Consider the following 24,676-nt stretch of genomic DNA (forward strand, 5'->3'; position numbering starts at 1 on the left):
GATTAAGTGTTGACTCCGACATAGAATTTGTGGACTTTCAAGACAGCAAAACTGGCGTCGAACCTGGATCGATTCAGCAACTGTGGAGGGGATATCACCGATGTCACATGGAACATATACACATTACAGCTGATGGGTCAGCTGGGGCCAGAGGGCACCTAGGGGAGTGGCCTGGGGGGACACCTATATGACCCGGGGCCCTAAGTTCACAGTGGGCTGTTAGTGGCGTGTGCAGCTTCCGGCTGCGGCAATGGTGTTCCATGCCCATCCACCCCGATCCCACAGCCCTCCTCCTGCCACTCCCCGCTACTCCACCCGGTCCTGGTAGAAGCCCCAGTGGCACAACTGTCAACAAACTATGGCGATGTTGGACACTTTACGTACCCCCTCTCTCTCCCTCAGCAGCCATGACGCTGGTTTCACAATTTTTAAAAGCACAAGAGAACCACACCCGGGAACTGGGCCCATTGGAGGCAGAGCATCACAGAGGCCCTGGCGAATATCGGGTGCTAATGACATGCAAACAGTGCTTTCTGGACGTGTGTTCCAGACCGCATTTATAAGCTGCTGTCGGGGGTGACAGAGATTTGAGATTTGGCGTCAAATCGGCACCCAATACGATTTTGGTGTTGGGAATCTATTCTCCGTCCAGTCGTGTTTCGCGATTTCGGCATCAGCCAACAGAGAATCCTGCCCAGGGTCTCTATTAGTCCACATCTTAATATGAGCAGATGAAATCAGTAAAGTATTAAGAACATTTAGATCGAGGATATTCTCCTGTGGAGTGGGAAGTACGGATATTGTTTGTGGCAGTGGAAGCCTGCTCAAAGCATCCGCATTTGTTATCTGGGTTCTCGGTCTATGCTGAAAGGTTTACAAATATGCAGAGCCCATCTCTGCACTTGGGCTAATGCGATTGGCTGGATAGGTTCACCTTCACAAAAAATGTCAAGTAATGGTTTGTGGTCTGAGAGGATGGTGAAATGCCGGCCATAAACCTATCGATGAAATTCTTTTACGGCATAAATGACTGTCAGACATTCTTTGTCAATATAGAAATATTTCCTTTCAGCATCTGACAATGTTCTGGAGGCGAAGGTGACAGGCCTATCCACACCACCTTTAGTTTTGTGCGAGAGTGCCGCAGCGATGCCATATGGTGACGCATCGCATGCGATTATGATGGGTTTATCCGGGTTGAAATGGAGCAGCAAGGTCAATGACTGCTTGGCCTGTTTGATCTGATTGAAAGACTTCCTCTGTGAAACTTCCCACTTCTAACATTGGTGTTGTTTTCAGCAGGTAATGCAGGGGCACCAAAATGGTAGACAGGTTGGGTAAAAAAGCGGCTGTAATAATTGACCATTCCTAGAAAGGACTTCAATTCCGACATATCCCTTGGTTCAGGTGCCCCTTTTATTGCCTTTATTGTATCATCGAGTGGATGCAATCCCTTCGCAAAAACTCTGAAATCTAAATACGCAACTTCATCAGCCTGAAATGTGGACTTCTCCCACTTTAACCGAAAACCGGCTTCTTTAAACTGCTTCAGGACTTCTTCCAGACTGGCTCTGTGTTCCTCTGGTGTTGCTCCTTTCACTAGAACATCATCAAGATACATGACAACCTTTGCATTCCCTGCAAATGGCTCTCCATTGTGCACTGAAATATAGCGCAGGCAGATGAAATACCGAAGGGCAACTTTGTATATTGGAACAAGTCTTTGTGGGTATTTATGTTAATTAACTTTCTTGACTCATTTTAGAGCTCAAGCTGCTGGTACGCATGGCTTAAATCCAATTTGGTGTATTGAGGCCCTCTGTTAACTTGGCATATATACAGGTCTTCTATCTTGGGGATAGGATATTTATCTATTTTAGCCACCCTGTTCACCATCAACTTAAAATCACCACAGATTCAGCTTCAACACTGCGACGCCCATTCTGAAAACTGTACAGGAGTAATTACCCCCAGCTCTTCCAGACACTGCAACTCCACCTCCACTTTGGGCTGTAGAACATAAGACACAAAGACATTTTGGTGTTGCTTCTGGCTCTACATAGATCTTTGCCTTCACTCCTTTGATGCATCTTAACATTTTCGGGAAGACTTTGTGGTATTTCCCTTGAAGCTCCTGAAAATCCCCATCGTTAATGTTGAATATTTATAGTCAATTTAACTTGATTTTCTTCAGCCAATCCCACCTCATGAGGATCGGCCTTTGTCCTTTCGCTATGATTAATGGGAGCTGGGCTGACTGCTGTTGGTACAATACTGGGATGGATGCCATCTCCAATATCTTCAGTGCCTCCCAGTATAGGTGGCTAAAGTGGCTGGTGTACCTGCTGATATTCACAGGCTGATGTCCTCCCTGCAGATACCTAAATGTTTGCTCGCTTTGCACCCCTCATAATTCAAAAGTGCTTTTTCAACACTCTTTCAGTCGCTTGAACCAACTGAACTACTTTATCCAAGGATATCTTGGTTTCTGCCAGCAACACCACCTGGATATTTAAGTGGTGATCCCACAGACCAACCGTTCACGCAGCTTGTCACAAATTCACAATGTTCCATCATTTGGGCAGCACGGCAGCATAGTGGTTAGCACAGTTGCTTCACAGATCCAGGATCCCAGGTTCAATTCCCAGCTTGGGTCACTGTCTGTTCGGAGGCTGCACGTTCTCCCCGTGTGTGCGTGGGTTTCCTCCGGGTGCTCCAGTTTCCTCCCACAGTCCAAAGATGTGCGGGTTAGGTGGATTAGCCATGATAAATTGCCCTCAGTGTCCAAAAAGGTTAAGTGGGAGTTACTGGGTTACGGGGATAGGGTAGAGACGTGGGCTTGAGTAGGGCTGGTGCAGACCCAATGGGCCGAATGGCCTCCTTCTGCACTGTAAATTTGTGAAAAATAATCTATGAATTTGTCGAAGTCTGGCTGCAAAAGCGGATACCATTTCTCCATGGCCGCTAAAGGCTGAGTGGAATTCATATCGCTGCCTAATAATGGAGGGTCAGGAATTGAAATGCCCCCTCACTAATTGATTAAAGGGCTTGGAGTCCGGAGCCTCCAGAGATGTTGGCCGGGATTCTCCGGCCCGGCGTCGGAGAATCCTTGGGGGGCCACGAGAATCCTCATTCTCCGGTGCTATTTTGTGGGCACGGGCAGGATCGCCGCCACGCTGGTTGGGGCCATTGACAGTTGCCCCCCTGGCGATTCTCCGGGCCCCGATGGGCCGAGTGGCCGACGGGATTGGCTGAGTCCCGCCGGCGTGTATTACTCACCTCCCACACGGCAGGACCTGGAAGATGAGTGTGCAGGGGCCGTCATGGCGGGGGGGGGTCCCACCCGTGGGGGGAGGCCCCATGGTGGCCTGGCCCACGATCGGGGCCTACTGATCGGCGGGCGGGCTGGTTCCGTGGGGGCCTACTTTACTCCGCGCCGGGCCCCTGTAGGGGTCTGCCAATTGCCTGGGGGCCGGCACATAGGAGGGAACCCCCGCGCATGCGCCGAATCATGCCGGCCATTCTGCGCATGCGTGAAAAAACGCCGGCCGTTCTGCGCATGCGCGAAAATCCACCAGCCGTTCTGCGCATGCGCAAACACACGTGGGCCATTCCGTGTCGGCTGGAGCTGCGGGGATGACTCCGGTGGCAACCTAGCCCCCTGGAAATGTGAGAATTCCTAATTTTCGGGGGCCATTGACGCCGGAGTCGTTGGTGCCGGTTTTCACGCCGGTGTGGGGACATAGACCCATTATTAGAGAATGTCGCCCGTTAAGTTTTGCACAAGGTTATATGTTTGTGGGCCACAAACTGTGAGTAATATTGCTTTCTATTTGTCTCCTGCCATGATTTCCTTGGTAGCAAAAATGTTTCGAAGCCTTTTGCTATATTGGCCCCAACTTTCAACCTCCGGATCAAATGGATCAATTTTCCCGAATAGTGGCATCGCTATTCGCCTGCTCACAATCTTTCACCTTTTCAGGATTCTGAGAGACCACTCTACCCCCTTCCAATTTTTGACGAACTTTCTTCGACTGGACTGATTTATCCTGGTCACCAATGTTGTCTTGCGAGGCAAGTGATGCGACAGTGTTAAATCACAATGGTGACTTACTTAACCAAGTAAGAAGTCTTAAAACACCAGGTTAAAGTCCAACAGGTTTGTTTCGAATCACTAGCTTTCAGAGCACAGCTCCTTCCTCAGGTGAATGAAGAGATGAGTTCCAGAAACATATATATAGACAAAGTCAATGATGCAAGATAATACTTCGGATGCGAGTCTTTTCAGGTGATTAAGTCTTTACAGGTCTAATTGGAGCAACAGGAGAGAGGGATAATCACAGGTTAAAGAGGTGTGAATTGTCTCAAGCCAGGACAGTTGGTAGGATTTTGCAAGCCCAGGCCAGATGGTTTTCACAGTAACTTCATTGAAGCCTACTTGTGACAATAAGCTATTATTATTATTATGGTGGGGGGTGAATGTAATGCAAATTAATCCAAGGTTCCGGTTGAGGCCATACTCATGTGTGCAGAACTTGGCTCTCAGTTTCTGCTTGCTGATTCTGCGTTGTCGGGCGTCCTGAAGGCCGCCTTGGAGAACGCTTACCCAAAGATCAGAGGCTGAATGTCCTTGACTGCTGAAGTGTTCCCCAACTGGAAGGGAACATTCCTGCCTGGTGATTGTTGTGCGATGTCCGTTCATCCGTTGTCGCAGCGAATGCATGGTCTCGCCAATGTATCACGCGTGGTACATTGCGACAACGGATGAACGGACATTGCGCGACAATTGCCAGGCAGGAAGATTTCTTACTGTGCTCACCCCAGTCCAACGCCGGCATCTCCACATGAAATGAAATGAAATGAAAATCGCTTATTGTCACAAGTAGTTGACAATGAAGTTACTGTGAAAAGCCCCTAGTCGCCACATTCCGGCGCCTGTTCGGGGAGGCTGTTACGGGAATCGAACCGTGCTGCTGGCCTGCATCGGTCTGCTTTCAAAGCCAGCGATTTAGCCCTGTGCTAAACAGCCCTACTTAACTAAGAAGATCTTTGTATACAGAACAGTAGAACTACTACACAGGTCTAGTTTCCTCGATTCACTAACTGATTCTGAACAAACCCCAACAGCCAGATCCGCACCTAAACACTGGATAGGCTAGAGTTCATGACCTCCTTCCCACAGGCTCTGGGCGGGTCACGTGGCCCGCTAAGGATCCCCCTTAAAGGGGCCATGCTACTACACTTGCCCTCCCATTCCATCTTGTCACACAATGAACAATGATGGACAGTCATCCACAGTTTGAATCTTCTCTCACAGACCATATATAGTCTAATGTATGAAGACACCCAGGGCCACTCCATCCACACGCTGCCTTATCAAGAGATACTAACCATCCATTAATCTCCTCCTGCAGCCCAGGCGCAATCAAGGGCGACTCAACTCTCCCATTTAACTGTACTTCACAGCACATGTACTTTCACTATACTGTGGACTCTACCAAACCATTTAATCTCCTCCTATAATAACACATGTCTACTTGTAGCGCACAATGACTTACGAGAGAGCCGAGTAGAGATGAAGTCGATGAGGCTTTATTAAGCGAGACTTGTCCCCAGCAGTTCAGCAACAGAATGGAGCGGCGGGGAGAAGCTCGGGTTCTTTTACTCCGCCTTCAGGGCGGAGCCAGGAGTCAACAGCCAACCAGGACCCGGGATCTGTCAGCCAATAGCATCACGGCTTCACAGTCCCACATGACCCCTAATACATACTACCACATTCACCCCTTGTTAAAAATGAACCCGGCGGGGTGGTGGTTCGCATGGTGGTAGGGGTTTACAAGACTGGTCCTGGGAGGAAAATTTCGGGCATGTCATTACAGTTTTAGCCCTACACTGGGCTATGTACAAGGTTTGTGAAACTATTTACAATATTAGTAAGAGAAATTTTTTTTTGTTACAGTCCAACAACATTCTTGGTGTCACGCCGATGCCACGAGTCGAGCGGGCGGCCTGGTCTTCCACGTCGATCGCCTCAGCCCCGGTGGTGGTGGTGGTGCTTCTTCCGGCGTTGTCGTCTCCGGGAGCGTTTCGGTGTTTGTTCCTGTTTCACTCCTGGGCGGACACGGGAGGAGGACCGATCCTCCCGGGAAGGGGGTGGTCACGGGGTGCGCCGGTGGCAGGGAGGGGATGATCGGTGTCGGGGGGGTGTGTATGTTGCCGGCGGGCGCCAGGTCTCGCAGGGAGACCGTGTCCTGTCGGCCGTCGGGGTACGCCACGTAGGCGTACTGCGGGTTCGCGTGGAGGAGGTGAACCCTCTCGACCAACGGGTCCGACTTGTGCGCCCGCACATGTTTCCAGAGCAAGATGGGTCCTGGGGCCGCCAGCCAGGTCGGCAGCGATGTTCCGGAGGAGGACTTCCTGGGGAAGACAAGGAGGCGCTCATGAGGCGTTTGGTTAGTGGTGGTACACAGCAGCGACCGGATGGAGTGGAGAGCGTCCGGGAGGACCTCCTGCCACCGGGAAACTGGGAGATCCCTGGACCGTAGGGCCAGTAGGACGGTCTTCCAGACCGTGCCGTTCTCCCTCTCTACTTGCCCGTTCCCCCGGGGGTTGTAGCTGGTCGTCCTGCTCGAGGCTATGCCCTTGCTGAGCAGGAACTGGCGCAGCTCGTCCCTCATGAAGGAGGGCCCCCTGTCGCTATGGATATATGCGGGGCAACCGAACAGTGTGAATATGGTGCCAAGGGCTTTAATGACTGTGGCCGCTGTCATGTCGGGGCAGGGGATGGCGAAGGGGAAACGGGAGTACTCGTCCACCACGTTCAGGAAGTATGTGTTGCGGTCGGTGGAGGGGAGGGGCCCTTTGAAATCCAGACTGAGGCGTTCAAAGGGGCGGGAAGCCTTGATCAGGTGCGCTCTATCCAGCCTGAAAAAGTGCGGTTTGCACTCCGCGCAGATGTGGCAGTTCCTGGTGACTGTACGGACCTCCTCCACAGAGTAGGGGAGGATGCGGGACTTTATAAAATGGTAGAACCGAGTGACCCCCGGGTGGCAGAGGTCCTCGTGGAGGGCTTGGAGACGGTCTATTTGTACGTTGGCACATGTGCCGCGGGATAGGGCATCGGACGGCTCATTCAGCTTTCCGGGACGGTACAAGATCTCGTAGTTGAAGGTGGAGAGCTCGATCCTCCACCTTAAGATCTTGCCAGTTTTAATTTTACCCCGCTGTGCATTATTGAACATGAAGGCTACCGACCGTTGGTCGGTGAGGAGAGTGAATCTCCTGCCGGCCAGGTAATGCCTCCAATGTCGTACAGCTTCCACTATGGCTTGGGCTTCCTTTTCCACTGAGGAGTGGCGGATTTCTGAGGCGTGGAGGGTTCGGGAGAAAAAGGCCACGGGTCTGCTCGCTTGGTTAAGGGTGGCCGCCAGAGCGACGTCGGAGGCGTCGCTCTCGACCTGGAAGGGGAGGGACTCATCGATGGCGCGCATCGTGGCCTTTGCGATATCCGCTTTGATGCGGCTGAAGGCCTGGCGAGCCTCTGTCGACAGGGGGAAGGTAGTGGTCTGTATTAGCGGGCGGGCCTTGTCTGCATACTGGGGGACCCACTGGGCGTAATATGAAAAGAACCCCAGGCAACGTTTCAGGGCTTTGGAGCAGTGGGGGAGGGGAAATTCCATGAGGGGGCGCATGCGTTCGGGGTCGGGGCCTATTATCCCATTGCGCACTACGTATCCCAGGATGGCCAGCCGGTTTGTGCTAAAAACGCACTTTTCCTCGTTGTATGTGAGGTTCAAGGCGTTAGCGGTCTGGAGGAATTTTTGGAGGTTGGCGTCGTGGTCCTGCTGATCGTGGCCGCAGATGGTTACGTTGTCGAGATACGGGAACGTGGCCTGCAACCCGTGCTGGTCAACCATTCGGTCCATCTCCCGTTGGAAGACCGAGACCCCGTTTGTGACACCAAATGGGACCCTTAGGAAGTGGTATAGACGCCCGTCTGCCTCGAAGGCTGTGTACTTGCGGTCACCTGGGCGGATGGGGAGCTGGTGGTAGGCGGACTTGAGGTCCACGGTGGAGAAAACCTTATACTGGGCAATCCGATTTACCATGTCGGATATGCGGGGGGGAGGGTACGCATCTAGCTGTGTGTACCTGTTGATGGTCTGGCTATAGTCTATGACCATCCTTTGCTTTTCCCCGGTCTTTACTATTACCACCTGGGCTCTCCAGGGACTATTGCTGGCCTGGATTATGCCTCCCTTCAGCAACCGCTGGACTTCAGACCGAATAAATATCCGGTCCTGGGCGCTGTACCGTCTGCTCCTAGTGGCGACGGGTTTGCAATCCGGGGTGAGGTTTGCAAACAAGGACGGCGGTTCAACCTTGAGAGTTGCGAGGCCGCAGATAGTGAGTGGGGGTATTGGGCCGCCGAATTGAAATGTTAGGCTCTGCAGGTTACACTGGAAATCTAATCCCAGTAATGTGGGCGCGCAGAGTTGGGGAAGGACGTAGAGCCTGTAGTTTTTAAACTCCTTCCCTTGCACCGTTAGGTTCGCGATGCAGAACCCTTTGATCTCTACAGAGTGGGATCCTGCAGCTAGGGAAATCTTTTGCGTACTTGGATGGATGGTCAGAAAACAGCGTCTTACCGTGTCGGGGTGAATGAAACTTTTGGTGCTCCCGGACACCATCAGGCATGGTGTCTCGTGTCCGTTGATCAGCACCGTTGTTGTCGTCGTCTGGAGCGTCCGGGGCCGTGATTGATCCAGAGTCACCGAAGCCAGTCGTGGTCGTAATGTCTCGGCGTCTTCTTCGGGCCCCGTGGAGCCGTCGATGCTGGGGTCCTTTGTTGTCATCCAAGATGGCGGCGTCCATGAATCGCACGTGGCCGGGGGTGGACAAAATGACCGCCCCCACGGATCGCATGTGGTCGGGGGTGGACAAAATGGCCGCCCCCATGAATCGCACGTGGCTGGGGAGTCACAAGATGGCGGCGCCCAACCTCCCCTCGTGGTGGCCGGGACCCAAAATGGCGGCGCCCGCGGGTCGCACATGGGGCGCTGGGGGGGTTGGGGAGCGTTTGGGATGCGTTGGGCTCGTTCTTCTCCGGGGATTGCGGCGACCCCCCGGGACCGGCACACGGCCGCGTAATGGCCCTTCTTGCCGCAGCTTTTGAAAATAGCTGCGCGGGCCGGGCAGCGCTGCCGGGGGTGTTTCGCTTGCCCGCAGAAATAGCAGCGTATGCCCCGGGATGATCTGGTGCTTTAACCGCGCAAGCCTGTGAGGGAGGGGGGGGGTTTGTCGCGAAGGAGTCCACGGAGCCCAAGTGGCTGCCGCACGGTCGGGGCCGTAGGCGCGGGCGTTTTGCGAGGCCACATCTAGGGAAGCTGCAATGGCCTGTGCCTCTGAGAGTCCTAGCGACTCTTTTTCTAAAAGTCTTTGGCGGATTTGGGGAGAGTTCATACCTGCCACAAACGCATCGCGAATGAGCATGTCCGTGTGTTCAATCGCGTTCACCGGCGGGCAGCTGCAGCCCCGTCCCAAAATTAGCAGCGCGGCGTAGAATTCCTCTAACGATTCTCCGGGACTTTGCCGTCTCGTTGCGAGTTGGTAGCGTGCGTAGACCTGGTTCACGGGGCGAACGTAGATGCTCTTCAGTGCTGCGAGCGCCGTCGGGAAATCCTCTGCGTCTTCTATGAGAGGGTAAATTTCCGGGCTTACCCTCGAATGCAGGACCTGCATTTTCTGGTCTTCTGTGATCCGGCCGGGGGTCGTTCGGAGGTAGCCTTCAAAACAAGCTTGTCAGTGTTTAAAAACTGCTGCCGGGTTCGCTGCATGGGGGCTGATCCGCAGGCATTCCGGGACGATCCGGAGCTCCATAGTCCTTTAAGCTCGCTTAATAAATTGTAGCGCACAATGACTTACGAGAGAGACGAGTAGAGATGAAGTCGATGAGGCTTTATTAAGCGAGACTTCTCCCCAGCAGTTCAGCAACAGAATGGAGCGGCGGGGAGAAGCTTGGGTTCTTATACTCTGCCTTCAGGGCGGAGCCAGGAGTCAACAGCCAACCAGGACCCGGGATCTGTCAGCCAATAGCATCACGGCTTCACAGTCCCACATGACCCCTAATACATACAACCACACTACTCTACACAATCAGGCCTCTACTTATTGCTTCAATCTCTGCCATAGCCCACTGTACACTCTTACACTTAACCACCATTTAATCTGTTTCCACACTCATGTACACTCTACCCCATTTTCTGCTCTATTCACCCATTTTGTGCCCAATTCCTGTGCAAGTGACCATATCCTGAACATTACCCATCCATAAATGTCCAGTACAAACCATGGAGAACCTCCTGCATCATCTAATCCACCCAACATCGCGTTCTGAAGAGGAGTCATATTCAACTCAAAATATTAACTCTGTTTCTCTCTCTATAGATGCTGTCAGACCTGATTGGTTTTTCCAGCACTTTCTGTTTTTATATCAAATCCACCTGAATTATTTAATCTTTTTCAGCAGCATTGTGAATATATATTACATATAAACATATAAATGAGGAGCAGGAGTGGGGTATTCAGCTCCTTGAGCCTGCTCTGTCATTCAATAAAATCATGGCTGATCTAATTGTAAACTCAAATCTGTATTCCTCCTACCCCCCGATAACCTAACCGCCCCCCCCGATAACCTTTCATGCCCTTGCTTATCAAAAATCTATCCCCCTATGCCTTAAAAATATTTAAAGACCTTTTCAGGAAGAAGGTTTCAAAGACTCACAACCTCTGCGAGAATAGAAATTCACCTCATCTCCGTTTTAAATGGGTGATCCATTATTTTTAACATGCGACCCCTAGTTCGAGATTCACCAACAAGAGGAAACATTCTCGCCTCATCCACCCTGCCAATACCACTCAGGATCACATGGGCGGCATTCCCCCATTCGGCAGCAGAGTGTCCACTGGGAGTACCGATTCTGGCCCCTACAGGGGGCCAGCATGGCACTGGAGCAGTTCACGCCGCTCCAGCCTCCCATGCCGGCGCGAACTGTGCGCCGCGGGTTCCACGCATGCGCAGTGGCATCGGCGCCAACCCGTGCATGCGCGGTGGCCTCCCTCAACGCACCGGCCCCGACGCAACATGGCGTGGGAGTTCAGGGGCCGGCACGGAAGAAAATAGGCCCGGGGAGCAAGAGGCCGGCCCGCCGATCGGTGGGCCTCGATCACGGGCCAGGCCCCATTGCAGGCCCGCCCCGGCCCCCCCCGCCCTCCACACAGGCCGCCCACCAGACCCTGCGCGCACAGTTTCCGCCGGCTGCGACCAGGTGTGGACGGTGCCGGCGGTTCTCTGCCTTTTTAGAACGGCCGCTCGGCCCATCCCTGGAGCATACAGCGGCCCGCCACCGGCGCCGCACGAAACGTGCTGGCGCAATGGCGCCAATTCTCTGCTCCGCGGAGAATCAAGTGCCGGCGTCGGGGCGGCGTGGCCCGTTTGGGGATTCTCCGGCCCGGCTCCAGGCTGGGAGCATCCCGCCCCATGTGTTTCAATCAAGTTGCCGCTTACTCTAAACTCCAGTGGAAACAATAGAAAGTTACAATGAAGTTTCATTAGACTGAAAGCTCAAACATGAGGTTATAATTATAAAGGAATGCTTGAGTAGATGTTGCTAACAGAAAATCAAAGGCAGGGCTAATAGACTTTTCATCGTGAGCTGTTTCCTATAATCCTGGGCGTGTTTCTCCACTCCCACGCCGGTTGGGAGAATCGCCTGGGCCGCCAAAATTTCCGGGGACGCCGGTCCGACGCCCCCCCGCGATTCTCCCAAGCGGCGGGAACAGGCCAATTGGGTTTTGCAGGCCGCAGGCTGGAGAATCGCCGGAGACACCCAAAATGGCGATTCTCCGGCACCCCCGCTATTCTGAGGCCCGGATGGGCCGAGCGGCCAGACCAAAACGGCGGGTTCCCCCCCGGCGCCGTCCACACCTGGTTGCTGCAGTCGTGGGTGGTGCGTGAACGCTGGGGGGGCGGCCTGTGGGGGGGGGCAAGGGGGGATCCTGCACCGGGCTTCACCTGGAATGTGGGGTGGCCCGCGATCGTGCCCACCGATCGTCGGGCCGTTCTCTCTGAAGGAGGACCTCCTTCCTTCCGTGGCCCCGCAAGATCCGTCCTCCATCTTCTTGCAGGGCGGACTTAGAGAGGACGGCAACCACGCATGCGCGGATGACGTCCGTTATGCTGCGCCGGCCGCGTCATCTATGCGGCGCTGCTTTTACGCGGGCGACAAGGCCTGGCGCGGGTAGATGACGCGGCCCCGATACTGGCCCATTGTCAGGGCCCTGAATCGGTCGGGACCGGGGCCGTTGCGCGCCGTCGTGAACCTCGACGGCGTTCATGACGGCGAGGCCACTTCGGCGTGGGGGTGGAGAATCCCGCCCCCTGTCTCTGGATCATTTCCCAGGATTATTTTTCATTCTTTGTTCAATTAAATTAAGTTAGAGGTTCTGGTTCAGATGCCCATATGGTAAATAATCTGGGGTGAGATTCTCCGACCCCCCGCCGGGTCGAAGAATCGCTGGGGGCTGGCGTGAATCCCGCCCCCGCCGGTTGCTGAAGTCTCCGGCACCGGATATTTGGCGGGGGCGGGAATCGCGCCGCGCCGGTTGGTGGGCCCCCCCGCTCGATTCTCCGGCCCGGATGGGCCGAAGTCCCGCCGCTAAAATGCCTGTCCCGCCGGCGTAAATTTAACCACCTACCTTACCGGCGGGACAAGGCGGCGCGAGCGGGCTCCGGGGTCATGGGGGGGGCGCGGGGCGATTTGGCCCCGGGGGGTGCCCCCACGGTGGCCTGGCCCGCGATTGGGGCCCACCGATCCGTGGGCGGGCCTGTGCCGTGGGGGCACTCTTTCCCTTCCGCCTCCGCCACGGTCTCCACCATGGCGGAGGCGGAAGAGACTCCCTCCACTGCGCATGCGCGGGAATGCCGTCAGCGGCCGCTGACGCTCCCGCACATGCGCCGCCCGGAGATGTCATTGTCCTGTGCATCAGTGTCCTGTGCGTCAGTGTCCTGTGATTTTGGGTCCTGTCTGTGAGGGGACTGTGCGTTAGGGTCCTGTGTGTCGGTGTCGTGTGCGTCAGTGTCCTGTGCGTCGGTGTCCTGTGCGTCGGTGTCCTGTCCGTCAGTGTCCTGTGATTTTGGGTCCTGTCTGTGAGGGGACTGTGCGTTAGGGTCCTGTGTGTCGGTGTCGTGTGCGTCAGTGTCCTGTGCGTCGGTGTCGTGTGCGTCAGTGTCCTGTGCGTCAGTGTCCTGTGATTTAGGGTCCTGTCTGTGAGGGTCCTGTCTGTGAGGGTCCTGTCTGTGAGGGTCCTGTGTGTTAGGGTCCTGTGTGTCAGTAACCTGTGCGTCAGTGTCCTGTGCGTCAGTGTCCTGTGCGTCGGTGTCCTGTGATTTAGGGTCCTGTCTGTGAGGGTCCTGTCTGTGAGGGTCCTGTCTGTGAGGGTCCTGTGTGTTAGGGTCCTGTGTGTCAGTAACCTGTGCGTCAGTGTCCTGTGTGTCGGTGTCCTGTGCGTCAGTGTCCTGTGCGTCAGTGTCCTGTGCGTCGGTGTCCTGTGCGTCAGTGTCCTATGCGTCAGTGTCCTGTGTGTTAGGGTCCTGTGCGTCGGTGTCCTGTGCGTCAGTGTCCTGTGCGTCGGTGTCCTGTGCGTCAGTGTCCTATGCGTCAGTGTCCTGTGTGTTAGGGTCCTGTGCGTCGGTGTCCTGTGCGTCGGTGTCCTGTGTGTCGGTGTCCTGTGTGTTAGGGTCCTGTGCGTCGGTGTCCTGTGCGTCAGTGTCCTATGCGTCAGTGTCCTGTGTGTTAGGGTCCTGTGCGTCGGTGTCCTGTGCGTCAGTGTCCTGTGCGTCGGTGTCCTGTGTGTCGGTGTCCTGTGCGTCGGTGTCCTGTGCGTCGGTGTCCTGTGCGTCGGTGTCCTGTGTGTCGGTGTCCTGTGCGTCAGTGTCCTGTGTGTCGGTGTCCTGTGTGTCGGTGTCCTGTGTGTCGGTGTCCTGTGCGTCGGTGTCCTGTGCGTCAGTGTCCTGTGCGTCGGTGTCCTGTGCGTCGGTGTCCTGTGTGTCGGTGTCCTGTGCGTCGGTGTCCTGTGCGTCGGTGTCCTGTGCGTCGGTGTCCTGTGCGTCGGTGTCCTGTGCGTCGGTGTCCTGTGCGTCGGTGTCCTGTGTGTCGGTGTCCTGTGCGTCGGTGTCCTGTGTGTCAGTGTCCTGTGCGTCAGTGTCCTGTGCGTCGGTGTCCTGTGCGTCGGTGTCCTGTGCGTCGGTGTCCTGTGCGTCGGTGTTCTGTGCGTCGGTGTCCTGTGCGTCGGTGTCCTGTGCGTCGGTGTCCTGTGCGTCGGTGTCCTGTGCGTCGGTGTCCTGTGCGTCGGTGTCCTGTGCGTCGGTGTCCTGTGTGTCGGTGTCCTGTGTGTCGGTGTCCTGTGTGTCGGTGTCCTGTGCGTCGGTGTCCTGTGTGTCGGTGTCCTGCGTGTCGCTGTCCTGTGTGTCAGTATCCTGTGCGTCAGTGTCCTGTGCGTCGGTGTCCTGTGCGTCGGTGTCCTGTGCGTCGGTGTCCTGTGTGTCAGTGTCCTGTGTGTCGGTGTCCTGTGCGTCGGTGTCCTGTGCGTCGGTGTCCTGTGCGTCGGTGTCCTGTGCGTCGGTGTCCTGTGCGTCGGTGTCCTGTGCGTCGGTGTCCTGTGCGTCGGTGTCCTGTGCGTCGGTGTCCTGTGCGTCGGTGTCCTGTGCGTCGGTGTCCTGTGCGTCGGTGTCCTGTGCGTCGGTGTCCTGTGTGTCGGTGTCCTGTGCGTCGGTGTCCTGTGCGTCGGTGTCCTGTGTGTCGGTGTCCTGTGTGTCGGTGTCCTGTGCGTCGGTGTCCTGTGCGTCGGTGTCCTGTGTGTCGGTGTCCTGTGTGTCGGTGTCCTGTGTGTTAGGGTCCTGTGTGTTAGGGTCCTGTGTGATAGGGTCCTGTGTGTTCGGGTCCTGTGTGTCGGTGTCCTGTGCGTTAGGGTCCTGTGTGTTAGGGTCCTGTGTGATAGGGTCCTGTGTGTTAGCGTCCTGTGTGATAGGGTCCTGTGTGTTCGGGTCCTGTGTGTCGGTGTCCTGTGTGTTAGGGTCCTGTGTGATAGGGTCCTGTGTGTTAGGGTCCTGTGTGATAGGGTCCTGTGTGTTCGGGTCCTGTGTGTCGGTGTCCTGTGTGTTAGGGTCCTGTGTGTTAGGGTCCTGTGTGATAGGGTCCTGTGTGTTAGGGTCCTGTGTGATAGGGTCCAGTGTGTTAGGGTCCTGTGTGTCGGTGTCCTGTGCATCAGTGTCCTGTGTGTTAGGGTCCTGTGTGATAGGGTCCTGTGTGTTCGGGTCCTGTGTGTCGGTGTCCTGTGTGTTAGGGTCCTGTGTGATAGGGTCCTGTGTGTTAGGGTCCTGTGTGTTAGGGTCCTGTGTGATAGGGTCCTGTGTGTTAGGGTCCTGTGTGATAGGGTCCAGTGTGTTAGGGTCCTGTGTGTCGGTGTCCTGTGCATCAGTGTCCTGTGTGTTAGGGTCCTGTGCATCGGTGTCCTGTGCATCAGTGTCCTGTGCGTCGGTGTCCTGTGCGTCGGTGTCCTGTGCGTCGGTGTCCTGTGTGTTAGGGTCCTGTGTGATAGGGCCCTGTGTGTTCGGGACCTGTGTGTCGGTGTCCTGTGTGTATGGGTCCTGTGTGATAGGGTCCTGTGTGTTAGGGTCCTGTGTGATAGGGTCCTGTGTGTTCGGGTCCTGTGTGTCGGTGTCCTGTGTGTTAGGGTCCTGTGTGATAGGGTCCTGTGTGTTAGGGTCCTGTGTGATAGGGTCCAGTGTGTTAGGGTCCTGTGTGTCGGTGTCCTGTGCATCAGTGTCCTGTGTGTTAGGGTCCTGTGTGTCGGTGTCCTGTGCATCAGTGTCCTGTGTGTCGGTGTCCCTGTGTGTCGGTGTCCTGTGTGTCGATGTCCTGTGTGTCAGGGTCCTGTGTGTCAGTGTCCTGTGCGTCGGTGTCCTGTGCGTCGGTGTCCTGTGCGTCGATGTCCCTGTGTGTCGGTGTCCCTGTGTGTCGGTGTCCCTGTGCGTCGGTGTCCTGTGTGTCAGGGTCCTGTGTGATAGGGTCCTGTGTGTTAGGGTCCTGTGTGTTAGGGTCCTGTGCGTCGGTGTCCCTGTGCGTCGGTGTCCTGTGTGTCGGTGTCCTGTGTGTCGGTGCAGGAGATAGCAGTGGCGTAATGGTGTGCTCCTCATCAAACCCAATGTCCGGGGTCCCCTGGAGTGGTGATTCCTGTCCATCCGTCCCCTGTGTGTGGGTGTCGTGTGCGTCAGTGTCCTGTGTGTTAGGGTCCTGTGTGTTAGGGTCCTGTGTGTCGGTGTCCTATGCGTCAGTGTCGTGTGCGTCAGTGTCCTGTGCGTCAGTATCCTGGGCATTCGTGTCCTGTGTGTTAGGGTCCTCTGTGTTAGCGTCCTGTGTGTCAGTGTCCTGTGCGTCGGTGTCCTGGGCATTCGTGTCCTCTGTGTTAGGGTCCTCTGTGTTAGGGTCCTGTGTGTCGGTATCCTGTGCGTCAGTGTCCTGTGCGTCAATGTCCTGTGTGTCGGTGTCCTGTGCATCAGTGTCCTGTGCGTCAATGTCCTGTGTGTCGGTGTCCTGTGTGTTCGGGTCCTGTATTTTAGGGTCCTGTGTGTCGATGTCCTGGTGTGTTGGTGTCCTGTATGTCGGTGTCCTGTGTGTCGGAGTCGTGTGCGTCAGTATCCTGGGCGTCGGTGTCCTGTGTGTTAGTGTCCTGTGTGTTGGTGTCCTGTGTGTTAGTGTCCTGTGTGTTTGTGTCCTGTGCGTCAGTGTCCTGTGATTTAGGGTCCTATGTGTGTCGGTGTCCTGTGTGTTAGTGTCCTGTGTGTTGGTGTCCTGTGCGTCAGTGTCCTGTGATTTAGGGTCCTATGTGTGTCGGTGTCCTGTGCGTCGGTGTCGTGTGCGTCGGTGTCGTGTGCGTCGGTGTCCTGGGCATCGGTGTCCTGTGTGTTAGGGTCCTGTGTGTTAGGGTCCTGTGTTTCGGTATCCTATGCGTCAGTGTCCTGTGTGTTAGGGTCCTGTGTGTCGGTGTCCTGTGTGTCGGTGTCCTGTGCGTCGGTGTCCTGTGTGTTAGGGTCCTGTGTGTTTGGGTCCTGTGCGTCGGTGTCGTGTGCGTCAGTGTCCTGTGATTTAGGGTCCTGTGTGTTAGGGTCCTGTGTGTTAGGGTCCTGTGCGTCAGTGTCCTGTGCGTCAGTGTGCTGTGCGTCAGTGTGCTGTGCGTCAGTGTGCTGTGCGTCGGTGTCCTGTGTGTCGGTGTCCTGTGTGTCGGGGTCCTGTGTGTCGGGGTCCTGTGTGTCGGGGTCCTGTGTGTTAGGGTCCTGTGCGTCGGTGTCCTGTGCGTCGGGGTCCTGTGTGTCGGGGTCCTGTGTGTCAGGATCATGTGTGTCAGGGTGCTGTGTGTTAGGGTTCTGTGTGTTAGGGTTCTGTGTGTTAGGGTCCTGTGTGTCGGTGTCCTGGAGTGCTGGTGACCTGCGCATCAGTGTCCTGTGTGTCAGTGTCCTGGGTCGGCTACGACGGGGGCCTGTTGCCGTGGCTTGCCTCCTTGTCGCTGGGTGTGGCCGGCTGGCGTCGCTGCACTCGCACTAGACGTGGGCGGCGTCCGCCTGGTGCTTGGGGTCTGTCCCTGGCTCGTGGCTGCCCTGGAACATCCTGGGTGCGTCGTAAGCCTGATGGGCCGGGTCTGTCCCCCCTACCCCAATATCCCCCTCCCCCCAAATCCCCCTCCCCATATCCCCTTCCCCATATCCCTCGTCCCCCATATCCCTCTTCCCCCAAAGCCCTCTTCCCCAGATCCCCCCTTCCCCCTTATCCCCCTTCCCCCATATCCCCCTTCCCCCATATCCCCCTTCCCCCATATCCCCCCTTCCCCATATCCCCCCTTCCCCCATATCCTGCTTCCCCCATATCCTCTTCCCCATATCCCCCTTCACCATAACCCCATTCCCCCATATTCCCCGCCTCCATATCCCCCCTTCCCCCATATCCCCTTCCCCCATATCCTCCCTTCCCCCATATCCTCCCTTCCCCCCATATCCCCCTTCCCCATATCCCCTTCCCCATATCCTCCCTTCCCCCATATCCTCCCTTCCCCCATATCCCCCTCCCATATCCCCTTCCGCCATAACCTCCCTTACCCATATCCCACTTCCCCGTATCCCTTTCCCCCATATCCCCCTTCCCCCAAATCCCCTTCCCCCATATCCCCATCTCTCTACATACCCCCTTCCCCATACCCCCTTCCACCATATCCCCATCCCCCATATCCCCTTCCCCATATCCCCCCTGCCCCCATATTCCCCCTTCCCCATATCCCCTCATATCCCCCTTCCCTCATATCCCTCTTCCCCCATATCCCCCCTTCCGTCTTATCCTCCTTCACCCATATCCCCCTTCCCCTATATCGCCTCATATCCCACTTCCCCCATATCCCCCCTTCCCCATATCCTCCTTCCCCCATATCCTCCTTCCCCCATATCCCCTTCCCCCATATCCCCCTTCCCCCATATCCCCCTTCCCCCATATCCCCCTTCCCCATAGATTATCATAGAATATACAGTGCAGAAGGAGGCAATTCGGCTCATCGAGTCTGCACCGGCTCTTGGAAAGAGCACCCTACCCAAGGTCAACACCTCCATTCTAGCCCCACAACCCAGTAACCCCACCCAACACTAAGGGCAATTTTGGACACTAAGGGCAATTTTATCATGGCCAATCCACCTAACCTGCACATCTTTGGACTGTGGGAGGAAACCGGAGCACCCGGAGGAAATCCACGCACACACGGGGAGGATGTGCAGACTCCACACAGACAGTGACCCAAGCCGAAATCGAACCTGGGACCCTGGAGCTGTGAAGCAATTGTGCTATCCACAATGATACCATGCTGCGCCATATCCCCCTTCCCCCATATCCCCCTTCCCCCATATCCCCCTTCCCCATATCCCCCTTCTCCCATATCCCCCCTCCCCCATATCCCCCTTCCCCATATACCCCCTTCCCCCATATACCCCCTTCCCCCATATACCCCCATATCCCCTTCCCCATATTCCCCTTCCCCATATCCCCCACATCCCCTTCCCATATCACCCTTCCTCCATATCCCCCCTTTCCCCATATCCCCCTTCCCCCATATCCCCTTCCCCCATATCCCCCCTTCCCCCATACCCCCCCTTCTCCCATATCCCCCTTCCTCATATCCCCTTCCCCCATATCCCCCTCTCCATATCCCCCCTTCTCCCATATCCCCCTTCCCCAATAACCTCCATCTCCCATATCCCCCTTCCCCCAGTATCCCCCATATCCCCCTTCCACCATATCCCCCATATCCCCCCTCCCCCCATATCCCCTTCCCCCAGTATCCCCCATATCCCCCTTCCCTCATATCCCCTTCGCCCTTCCCCCAATATCCCCCTTCCCCCATATTCCCCTTCCCCTATAATCCGCCTTCTCCCATATCCCCCATATCCCCTCTTCCCCCATATCCCCTCTTCCCCCATACCCCTCTTCCCCCATATCCCCCTTCCCCCATATCCCCCTGCCTCCGTAACCCCCATATGGAAGGGGATATGGGGGAAGGTGGATATGCGGGAATGGGTGATATGGGGGGATATGGGGGAAGGGAGGATATTGGGGGATATAGGGGAAGGGGGGATATGGGGGAAGGAGGATATGGGGAAGGAGGGATATTGGGGAAGGGGATCTGGAGGAGGGGATATGGGGGAAGGGGGATATGGGGGGAAGGGGAAATGGGGAAGAGGGGATATGGGGGAAGGGAGGATTGGGGCAGGCCATGGGCGGTCTCACTTGGCGCTGCCATTTTGCCGGGTCTCCGGGAGGGGGGGCGTCTTTTGTGCAGTGAAGCCGCGCAGCGTCACTGACGGCACGCGTGTCCGTGACGAATGGCGTCACGCCGCCTCTCGCCCATTCCCAGCTCGAGAATTCGCGACGTTTTGGTGGGCCCGACGCCGGAGTGATTCGCGACGTTTTTGGAGCCGGGTTCAGGCCATCGCGCCGATTCACGGGGAATCCCGCCCCAGGAACCTCATTACTGTACATCTACATCTAATTAGCATCTCATTCCACACTCCATTATCCCCCGCAGTAGATAATCCCCCACATGATGTCATGTTGGCGGGGTGTGACAGGGGGTCCTGACCTGGTGAAGAGAACCCCCAGGGGTGAACAGGAGGAAGAAAGTCATTGCCCAGGCACTGGCCTTGGCACCCCTCCTGCCACTGTCTGGACACTGTCTGGTGTCATGGGACCCGCCTTCTGAATATTGTCTCAACTAAGTGTAAGAAACTCGGTCAGGAAAAGGCAGCAGCCGATTGAAATGGCTGGCTGCTTCTCAATGTGCATTTGCCTGGCTCTAGAATGTTACAGTTTCCTGGGCCACTGTCCGTCTGGAGTTTGCACATTCTCCTCGTGTTTGCCCCTCACCCCCACAACCAGAGATGTGCAGACTCGGTGGATTGGCCTCTTAATTGAAAAAAAAAGACTTGGGTTACTCGAAACTTATTAAAAGAATGTTACAGTTGTCCAGTCTCCTATCCTATCTTCTGCAAAACCCTGTTGAAATGTGTGAACATCGATTTTCCAGAGCCTCTGTCAATCTCCCAACAGAAAATCGGGGCAAGTCATGAAGAAATTCAAAGATCCATGTTTGCATTCAAACACAGTTGTGGGGAGGACAGAGTTTAATTAATATGTTTTACTTCAGGTTTTCAAGACTTTAACACATTCATCTTGTTTTCTGAATAGCTGCTGATGTGGAGACAGACCGCCCAGAAACTCTCCAACCTGTTCCCGCATTGCTCCTTCCTCAGCCTCAACCATCCAGCACCATCACTGCGTCAACCAACAGAACTTTAATTGTAACTGCATTAGCAGCAGACTCGGAGCTGGACAGATTGACAGCCATTGATGCGGGAATGGACAACAGCCTCTCTGACAAGGAGTCAGGAATGAAGATGCGATATTGTTCACTGTGCAAAGTAGTTGTGAACTCATTTTCCCAGCTGCAAGCTCACAACAGCGGCAAGTGATAATTATATGTTTCCTTTCTTCCCCATCTTTCAAATATGTCTCTCCAACTCCGTTCAAAAACCAAAACCTGCTGCAGATTGTGTTCCCTGTTATTATTGAGGCAACAGTAAGGTCGGTCTGAGGGGGATGGGGTCAACCAGGTTGGTCTGAGGGGGGAATGGGGTCACTAAGGTCGGCCTGAGGGAAGAATGGGGTCACTAAGGTCGGTCTGACGGGGGAATGGGGTCACTAAGGTCGGCCTGAGAGGGGAATGGGGTCAATAAGGTCGGTCTGACGGGGGAATGGGGTCACTAAGGTCGGCCTGAGAGGGGAATGGGGTCAATAAGGTTGGCCTGAGAGGGGAATGGGGTCACTAAGGTCGGCCTGAGAGGGGAATGGGGTCACTAAGGTCGGCCTGAGAGGGGAATGGGGTCACTAAGGTCGGTCTGACGGGGGAATGGGGTCACTAAGGTCGGCCTGAGAGGGGAATGGGGTCAATAAGGTTGGCCTGAGAGGGGAATGGGGTCACTAAGGTCGGCCTGAGAGGGGAATGGGGTCACTAAGGTCGGCCTGAGAGGGGAATGGGGTCACTAAGGTCGGTCTGACGGGGGAATGGGGTCACTAAGGTCGGCCTGAGGGCAGAATGGGGTTACTAAGGTCGGTCTGACGGGGGAATGGGGTCACTAAGGTCGGCCTGAGAGGGGAATGGGGTCAATAAGGTTGGCCTGAGAGGGGAATGGGGTCACTAAGGTCGGCCTGAGAGGGGAATGGGTCACTAAGGTCGGCCTGAGAGGGGAATGGGGTCAGTAACATCGGTCTGAGGGGGGAATGGGGTCAGTAACATCGGTCTGAGGGGGGAATGGGGTCAGTAACGTCGGTCTGAGGGGGGAACGGGGTCAGTAACGTCGGTCTGAGGGGCCAATGGGGTCAGTAAGGTTGGTCTGAGGGAGGAATTGGGTCAGTGAGGTCGGTCTGAGGGGGAAGTGGGCTCAGTAAGGTCGGTCTGAGGGGGGAATGGGGTCAGTAACGTCGGTCTGAGGGGGGGATGGGGTCAGTAACGTCGGTCTGAGGGGCCAATGGGGTCAGTAAGGTTGGTCTGAGGGGGAAGTGGGCTCAGTAAGGTTGGTCTGAGGGGGAATGGGGTCAGTAAGGTTGGTCTGAGGGAGCGAATGGGTCAGTAAGGTTGGTCTGAGGGGGGATGTGGTCAATAAGGTTGGTCTGAGGGGGGAATGGGGTCAGTGAGGTTGTTCTGAGGGGGGATGGGGTCAATATGTTCGGTCTGAGGGGGGAATTGGGTCAGTAAGGTTGGTCTGAGGGAGGGAATGGGGTCAGTAAGGTTGGTCTGAGGGGGGAATTGGGTCAGTGAGGTTGGTCTGAGGGGGGAATTGGGTCAGTAAGGTCGGTCTGAGGGAGGGAATGTGTCAGTAAGGTTGGTCTGAGGGAGGGATGGGGTCAGTAAGGTCGATCTGAGGGGAGAATGGGGTCAGTAAGGTCAGTCTGAGGGAGGAATGAGGTCAGTAAGGTCGATCTGAGGGGAGAATGGGGTCAGTAAGATTGTTCTGAGAGGGGAATGGGGTCAGTAAGGTCAGTCTGAGGGAGGAATGGGGTCAGTAAGGCTGGCCTGAGGGGGGAATGGTCTTAATAAGGCAGGCCTGAGGGAGGAATGGGGTCAATAACGTTGTTCTGAGGGGGGAATTGGGTCAGTAAGGTCGGTTTGAGGGGGGAATGTGGTCAATAACGTTGTTCTGAGGGGGGAATTGGGTCAGTAAGGTCGGTCTGAGGGGGGAATGGGGTCACTAAAGTTGGTTTCCACGATGATGGGATCAATAGGTTCAGTCTGAGGTTTGGGGCAGCACGGTAGCACAAGTGGATAGCACTGTGGCTTTACAGCTCCAGGGTCCCGGGTTCGATTCCCCGCTGAGTCACTGTCTGTGAGGAGTCTGCACGTTCTCCCCGTGTCTGCGTGGGTTTCCTCCGGGTGCTCCGGTTTCCTCCCACAGTCCAAAGATGTGCAGGTTAGGTGGATTGGCCATGCTAAATTGCCCTTAGTGACCAAAATGTTAGGAGGGGTTATTGGGTTATGGGGATAGGGTGGAAGTGAGGGCTTAAGTGAGTCGGTGTAGGCTCGATGGGCCGAATGGCCTCCTTTTGCACTGTATGTTCTCTGAAATGAGGTCAGTAAAGTCGGTCTGAGGGAGAAATGTGGTCAGTAAAGTCGGTCTGAGGGGGAAATGGGGTCACTAACGTTGGTTTCCAGAGTGATGGGGTCAGTAAAGTCAGTCTGAAGGGGGAATGTGGTCAGTAAAGTCGGTTTCTGAGATGATGGGGTTAATAAAGTTGTTCTAGGGGCAGCACGGTGGCGCAGTGAGTAGCACTGTTGCCTCACAGCGCCGAGGTCCCAGGTTTGATCCCGGCTCTGGGTCACTGTCCGTGTGGAGTTTGCACATTCTCCCCGTGTTTGCGTGGGTTTCACCCCCACAACCCAAAGATGTGCAGGCTAGGTGGATTGACCACGCTAAATTGCCCCTCAATTGGAAAAAATGAATTGGATAATCTGAATTTAAAAAATAAATAAAAAATAAGGTTGTTCTGAGGGGGGAATGGGGTCAGTAAGGTCAGTTTCTGGGGCGATGGAGTCATAAGGTCAGTATGAGGGGGTTGATAGTGTCAGTAAGGTCACAGTTATGAATGACATAATTGTTTTGTGAAAGGCCACTGGAGGTCTGAGTGATGTTTGCAAGAACTGAACAATAACGACATTTGCTCTGTTTCCAATTCAGGCAGCAAACACAAGACAATGATTGCAGCTCAAAATGGTTCAGGGCCCATAAAGGTTTATTTGAAACCACATCTCAAACTCCACAGACAGACAACGCCCTGCTCTGGATTACAGGATAGGATTTTCCATTGTCAGCTGTGTGACGTGTGTGTGAACTCGGATGTGCAGCTAAAGCAGGTGCAATGTGATTTTGGTTTACTCTGTGTCCAATACCTGGTCTGATCAGAGCAGAGACAAGTGGAATGGGAGAAGGGACAAGGGATCCTGAGTACAGATCGGTCAGCCCTCAGACCGACCTCACTGACCCCATTCCCTCCCTCAGACCGACCTCAATGACCTCATTCCCTCCCTCAGACCGACCTCACTGACCTCATTCCCTTCCTCAGAGCGAACTTGCTGACCCCATTCCTTCCCTCAGACTGACCTCAGTGACCCCATTCCCTCCCTCAGACCGAACTTATTGACCCCATTCCCTCCCTCAGACTGACCTCACTGACCTCACTGACCTCATTCCCTCCCTCAGACCGACCTCACTGACCTCATTCCCTTCCTCAGACCGAACTTGCTGACCCCATTCCCTCCCTCAGACTGACCTCACTGACCCCATTCCCTGCCTCAGACCAACCTCACTGACCCCATTCCTTCCCTCCGACCGACCTTATTGACTCCAGTCCCACCTCAGACCGACCTCACTGATCCCATTCCCTCCCTCAGACCGACCTTACTGATCCCATTCCCCCTCAGACCGACCTTACTGATCCCATTCCCCCTCAGACCGACCTCACTGACCCCGTTCCCT

The 24,676-nt window shown here is 55.3% G+C and overlaps 1 protein-coding gene across 1 annotated transcript in view; it reads left to right on the plus strand.

Moving 5' to 3' along the window:
* LOC140398055 (zinc finger protein 385B-like) overlaps positions 1-24,099 on the plus strand; it is a 78,337-nt gene extending 54,238 nt beyond the window's left edge. The window contains exons 5-6 of the mRNA XM_072486267.1: positions 20,835-21,114; positions 23,883-24,099. Coding sequence (XP_072342368.1) covers positions 20,835-21,114; positions 23,883-24,099 — 497 coding nt within the window. The remainder of the gene's footprint in view (positions 1-20,834; positions 21,115-23,882) is intronic.
* The last annotated feature ends 577 nt before the right edge of the window (positions 24,100-24,676 follow it).

Source organism: Scyliorhinus torazame, chromosome 21, assembly GCF_047496885.1.
Source record: "Scyliorhinus torazame isolate Kashiwa2021f chromosome 21, sScyTor2.1, whole genome shotgun sequence".
NCBI classification, from domain to species: Eukaryota; Metazoa; Chordata; class Chondrichthyes; order Carcharhiniformes; family Scyliorhinidae; genus Scyliorhinus; species Scyliorhinus torazame.